Source organism: Saccopteryx leptura, chromosome 4 (genome assembly GCF_036850995.1).
Source record: "Saccopteryx leptura isolate mSacLep1 chromosome 4, mSacLep1_pri_phased_curated, whole genome shotgun sequence".
NCBI classification, from domain to species: Eukaryota; Metazoa; Chordata; class Mammalia; order Chiroptera; family Emballonuridae; genus Saccopteryx; species Saccopteryx leptura.
In genome coordinates, this window is record NC_089506.1 from 124,551,919 (window position 1) to 124,558,246 (window position 6,328).

The window sequence follows — 6,328 nt, forward strand, 5'->3', positions numbered from 1 at the left end:
GCAATCAATGAACAACCAAGATCCCTGCAACAAAGAATTGATGCTTCTCATCTCTCTCACTTCCTGTCTGTCCCTCTCTGACTCTGTCACACACACAAAAAAGACCAAATTGATAAAAAATCCAGATACTGTGTTCCCACCTGACATGTGGCACACATAGGCCCCGGTCCCAACCCAGAAAACAAGGCCCCTGTCCAGACCACCCTTGTCTGTCCTAGGTTAGACACCCTGCCCTAAGGACAGTGATGTCCCATACCACACTGGTTGGAGGCTGAGGCACATGTCCTCTACCTCTTGCCTGGCAGAAGGAGACTGAAGCCAACATCAGGGAGAGCCCCCCCCAGATGGATGCAGGGGAAGGGTGGTAGTCTCTGTGCCCCCAGGCTGGCTGTACCCTCACTTGGCATTGTGGGCATGCAGACCAGGACTGGGACAGGAGGGACATGTGCCCGGGACTCAGAGCTCGCTGTGTAGAGGCCGGCACTGTGGTGATGGCTGCTCCTCCAGGACCCCGTCGGGAGCACACACCCATGGGTCATGTGTCTCCCACTGCCACTTAGCTAGCTGGGTCTGGAGCAGTTCCAGAACCTGGGCATAGCGTGGATCTGTGGCCAGGTTCTGGGTCTCGCGGGGGTCCTGGCTGTGGTCGTAGAGCTCCCAGCGCTCCCGGTAGTAGTAGTGGTGGAGATCCGTGTACCAGCTAGTGGGCTGGCCAGCCATGGTGCGGTTCAGGAGGTCCTGGAAGGTAGGTGAGACATAGACGTCCTGGTCGATGGGGAAGGGCAGCTGGAAGTGCAGGTTGTGAATGAGGTGGAAGTTCCCGCACTGCACGGAGCGCATGGGGTAGGACATGGTGACCTCATGGTAGCTCTGGCTGCCAAAGACAGTGGTCCACAGGGGCTCTGTCTCCAGTGCTAGCAGGAGAGACTGGCCAGTGAGCTGGACAGTCTTTGATCCGAAGATGGTGTAGCGGGGGTAAGGGATGGAGAACCAGTCCAGAATAGTGGGTGTGAGATCTGTGAAGGAGGTAGCGTCACCACACAGGCCACAGGGTCCACCCGTGGAAGGCAAACTCAAGCCACTTTGAAAGGCTGATGGTTGCCTCACACATGAAGTCACCAACTGAGAGGGGCTCCTGCAGGCTGATACTTGTCCCTGCTGCCTGCTCCCTCTGGGCCACTGTGCCTCCAATGGTGACACTCAGGGTAATTCTAAAGTCCCTTGGGCTAGTGACAGTTCCTAGAGGCTCATCCATTCCTGTCTGTGCCATGGCCACAGCATTCCCTGGCTTGTGCTTTGGGGCCAAAGGAAAATGCAAGCCCTGAGCTGCAGGAGCCTGAGCGTGCTGCTGCCCTGACCCCTCAAAGCAGGGTCCCCGGGGCTGCAACATTAGTGTCAACTGGGAACTTGTCAGACATGCAAATTATCAGGCCCAACCACGATCTCCTAAACCAGGCACTCTGGGATGCAACACGTGGGTAGTGACAAGGGACTCTGACACTCATTGGTGGGCCAGTGGGAGAACTAGTCCTGGAGGTGGCGAGACCCAGGCTAGAATCCTAGCTAGGTATGCATGCTGCGTGACCTTGGGTAACTTATTTTACCTCTCTGAGCCTTATTTTTGACTCATCATTTAGAATGGGGGTCCCTTCCTCACCCAGGTGAGTGCAGAACAGTCAACACGGTGGTTCCACTAAATTTGTGCTTCTGCCGCCCCCTCCCCTTCCCATGAGACACAGACCCATACCTAGCAGGCTCACGTAGGCCTCGCTGACCTGACCCCAGCGTTTTGGGTGCTCTGGGGATGACACCAGCAAAGGTTCAGCAGTGCCTGGCCAGTACAGGTTGGTCCTGCCGCTGGGGAAGGGGATCCCGTTGTCAGATGTGAAGATCACCAGAGTGTCATTCAGGACACCAGTGTCCTGCAGTTCCTGGAGCACAAGTCCAATCCCTGTGGAGCAGGGAGGGGATGCAGAGCTCAGGCACAGGCAGCTGGGAGACGGGAGACGTGAGGACGTGTGTGTTCTCATGTGCACCTCCTCGGCCATAGGACCCAGCACCGTCCTGCCCACCAGCCTAGGCCTCTTGCCCAGTACTCCCAGCACCCATCCTGGAGCAGGCCTTGCAGGGCCTCCACCTGAGACCTGCCCTCCAGGAACACTGGCCATCCCTCGGTACCCCCCACCCCCCACCCCAGCTGCAAGCTGCCACACGCTGGCTGCTGTGTTATCCAGAATCTTGTGTCTACTCTGTGAAACTAACAGGGACAGTTTTGGGCAGAGCCAGAGACAGGAGTTCCTCTATACCCACTCCCTTTCCAGGTCATTGTGAACTAATAGCACTAGCAGGGAGACGATGACGTACCAGCATTCTATAGCAGATAGAAAGGTGGTCCCTCAACACATATGTCCACCTGGGACTGTCAATGTGACCTCATTTGAAAAAAAGGTTTTTGTGGATGTAATTGTCATCGCTCCCGAGATCACTCTGAAATACCCAGGTGGGCGTTGGATCCCATGACAAGTGATAAGGGGCACAGACAAGAGGAGATGCAGAGAAGGTTATGTGACTATAAAGGCAGCGACAGGAGGGACATGGCCATGAGCCCAGGATGTCTGGGGCCACTGGAGTCTGGGAGAGAAAGAGCTCTCCCTGGAAGAACAAAGCGTTGTTGACACTGATTTCAGACTACTGGTCCAGGACAGAGGCCCAAGCCATGGCACAGCCCACTGCTGTACTCCCTGACCCACCTTGGTCCATCCGGCCGATGGTGGTGTATTGAGCGGCCAGGTCAGCCCGGGCCGCTGGGGTGTCGGGAATGAAGTAAGGCACCTGGGGACAGGTGAGCGGAGAATCAGATTTAGAAGAGGCTGGGGCGTGGGCATCCAGTCCCTGAGTTAGGATAGAAGAGGAAGTGCCAGCATCCTCCCAGGACCTGCAGTCCTCCTCCTTCCTGTGAATGGGTTCACCTCCAAATCCACAATTTTGGACACACACATCATCCACACCTTTATGCCTCTCTCTGCAAGCTTCACAGACAAGACCTGGATCCAGTGAGTCAAAGGGTCCCTTCCATGCTAAGTCACACACTAGGGGCTAGGGCTGCAAGCTCATGGGGAGCATGGCACCCCAGATTTGTAAGGCAGAGGAACCAGGGTGAGGGTGCCTTGGCAACTTGGGAAGGGACCCTCCTACCCGCACATCCTGTGGGTTGTAGATCTGTGGGGTCCAATCTGGGATCCGCCCCATGCCACTCTCCCCATTGCCGAACTTCTCACAGAAGACCCCGTACTGGGGCTGGGAGTGCCCACAACGGTGGGGGTCATGGAAGGCGATGTATAGGAAGAAGGGCCTGCACAAGGGGTGGGGACTTTAGCGCTGAGGCCTGGCTTTCCACCCTGGGGAGCCCCATCTTTCAAGAAGGGACACCGCTTTTGGCTTTGCCTAGTCCCCTTTCACCCAGAGTCTCCTGTGATCCTCACTGCCTCAGTTTTCCCACGTTCCCTCTTCCTTTCACCAGATTAACTTGAGTACCTGGAACCTATTCTGAGATGTGTGTCCCATGTTAACTGCCCAGATCCCTGGCCATATGAGGGTGGGTAAGGGGGCAGGACCATCACCGCACCTGCCGTCCCCAGTCTTCAGGAATTTCCGGACCAGCAGTTTAATCCTAGTGATGTTCCTCCCCACCTGGAGGACAGAGCCATTCTCCTCTGTGTACGCAAAGTCGAACGGGAACACCATCTCTGGCCCCACATGCTTCTTCCCAATGATGCCTGGGGGTGGGAGATGCCTGTCCAGAGCCCCTTCTCACATCTCCCCTCTGCTGCCCTCTCCACTCCCAGCCCTGCACCCTGCCGTGGCCTCTAGAAAGGCAGCCCAGACCCTTGTTCTCATGGAGCCAGGGCCCATCCAAGAGGTCCAAGTCCTCAGGGACCAATGCTCAGAGCAGGCAACACAGGACAAGGCCCCATCCCTCTGGGGCATGTGGCGTGAAGCCCCTCACCCGTGCGGACGGTGGCTTGGCGGAGCAGCAGTGGCAGGCTCTGCACCCTGTCGAAGGCGTTGAAGTGGTGGACGTCCTGGTGCAGGCCGTACATCCCGTTCTGATGCTGCCAGCAGGGACGCTGTGAGCCAGGGTGGGGGCCCTACCACCCAGCAGAGCCCTGCTCCTGCTCCCTGACCCCTAGCTCATCACCTTCCCTTTGTAGGCCCCGTTTAGCCTTCAGGTGGCCAGCACCCTCTCACCCCTTGCTCCACAGGTCCCTCCCAGGGACATCAGCAGAAAATACAAGGATGGGAGGCTGTACACCAAATATAGGGCTGGCTTTCGTTTTACCTTTTTTGTGTATTTATACTTCCCGACTCTTCTGTTGTAAGCACACATCGTGGAGCGAAATAGAAAGCTTCCCCTTTACTAACCAGCTATTTAACGGTGTAAGAAAAATCGTACGTGCTACAAACTGACCAGAAAGATGGCAGCAGGTAAGAAGAAGCTCCCTCCTTGCTGCTGCCACCACTGCCCACAGCTGCCTGACTAGCCTTCCGGGAAGTGTCTGTGCTCAGGTCAAACCCCCCAGTCTATGGAGGCTCCAGCTTACCACGTTGGCCTCTTAGGCAGGGAGCACCTGCTCACCATAAGATAACATGGGGGGTGGTAGTGGAAGGTGACTGCATCTCCTGGGGTGGGGAGCACCACAGGAGGATTGGCCACTCCCTCCACCAGGCCCTGCTTCTGCCACCTGCCCCCCTCACCTGGGGCAGGCCAGTGAGGAGGCTGGCACGGCTGGGAGAGCAGCTGCTGACAGAGGTGAAGGCATTGCGGAAGACCAGGCTGCGCCGGGCCAGGGCATCCAGGTGGGGGGTGGCAATGGCACTGTTGTTGTAGGCACCACTCTCAAAGCCTCCATCATCCGCTGAAGAAGGTGGGAGAAACAGAGGACATGGTAGGCTGGGCTCAGAAGGAACCATGTGTGAGCAACGGAAACTTGGGTTCTGCTGCAGTGGCCTGGGCCAGTGATGCTCAGGTGGGTGTGATGCCCAGGTGGGCAACACAGCTGGGAAGGCATGATGTCCAGGTGGTGGGTGTGATACCCAGGTGGGCATAATATTCAGTAGGCAAGATACCCAAGTGGCAATGCTACCAGGCTTGTGAAAATGGGTTGGGTATGTTAGCAGGCACAGAACTTAGGTGGACGAGGTACTCGAGTGGGCGTGATACTTTGAGTGGGCATGTTACAGGCCTGTGAAACTCAGATGGGCAGGATACTCAGGTGGGCATGTTAGTAAACAGGCATGAACTCAGGGAGTCATAAACTTAGGTGGGCACAGCGGCAGGCATGAAACTTAGGTGAGCACTGCTTTAGCAGGCAGGCATGAAACTCAGGAGGACACATCAGCAGGCAGAAGGACATGGAGCAGTGTTAGGCTCCGAAGACAACCACAAGGATGTGGATGTGGACCCACAGCCAGGTTCTTCACTGCAATCCCCCAAAGGAGAGCTGACAGGAGACCCTCAGTGGAGAGCTGTTCAGGTTTCAACTAGCAAAAAGGCCTGGCCAGGGACCACAGAGTTATCAGGGTGACCCTAGCAGAAGGCCAGACCTCAAAAGTGGAAAGGACAGAATTGATGGGGTTGCCTTGTGACAGGATGGAGGAGGAACTTGGAATTTCTGGAAGCGGTGGCGTTGAGAAGGGCAGGTGTGGGTTGGCGAGCAGACTGACCCAGAGAGCTTTGGAGGTCTGAAAACCGGCGTGGGAGAAGATGAGAGCCCCAGGGCACTCTGGCTGGCCTCTGGGAACTTGGGCACCAACCCCTCTTCTGACACCCCGCCCGAGATCTGTGGACCCCGAGTGACGAAAGCGGCCGGCCTCCGGAGCTGGGGGCTCTGGGCACGGGACAGGGTAGAGGATCACTGCTGGCGGCAGGAGTTGGGTGCTGAATGCTGGGGCCGACCCCCGCAGAGGGTGAGGCTGTCCTGCCTCCCTCCCCAAGGTGCCGACCACAAAGAGTATGGCGTCAGCAGAGGGAGATGGGGAGGGCGTGGCAGTCAGGGCTCCAAGACAGGATGAGTCAACACTGACCGCTATTGAGGCCACCGAGTAGCCGCCATTAGGGGCGACCACAGGCGGTGGCGGCGGCCAGCCGAGTCGCACTCACCAAGGATCAGCAGTACATTCCGGGGGCGCGCCCGGTGCGCGCGGCAGACCCCCAGGGCGAGCAGCAGCGCCCAGTAGATAGCCCCGGGGCGGTGCATGGCGGCAACTCCGGGACCAGTCCGCTTGTGGTCACGTGGGACACCGGGCCCCGCCCCCGGCCCGATTACGT

At 57.6% G+C, this 6,328-nt stretch overlaps 1 protein-coding gene across 2 annotated transcripts; it reads right to left on the bottom strand.

Moving 5' to 3' along the window:
* Window positions 1–113: 113 nt before the first annotated feature.
* SGSH (N-sulfoglucosamine sulfohydrolase) lies at window positions 114–6,314 on the bottom strand. 2 transcript variants are annotated; one of them, XM_066381475.1, is made up of 8 exons: window positions 6,161–6,314; window positions 4,756–4,916; window positions 4,007–4,112; window positions 3,626–3,776; window positions 3,196–3,352; window positions 2,751–2,832; window positions 1,748–1,951; window positions 114–1,016 (listed from the first exon to the last, which is right to left on the bottom strand). In XM_066381475.1, exons 1-8 carry the CDS (start codon window positions 6,255–6,257, stop codon window positions 457–459), a joined length of 1,518 nt encoding a protein of 505 aa, XP_066237572.1. In that variant the 5' UTR covers window positions 6,258–6,314; the 3' UTR covers window positions 114–456. The 2 variants fall into 2 exon arrangements, with proteins under 2 accessions (XP_066237572.1, XP_066237573.1); XM_066381476.1 differs by having other exon boundaries at window positions 562–738.
* Between the last annotated feature and the right edge of the window lie 14 nt (window positions 6,315–6,328).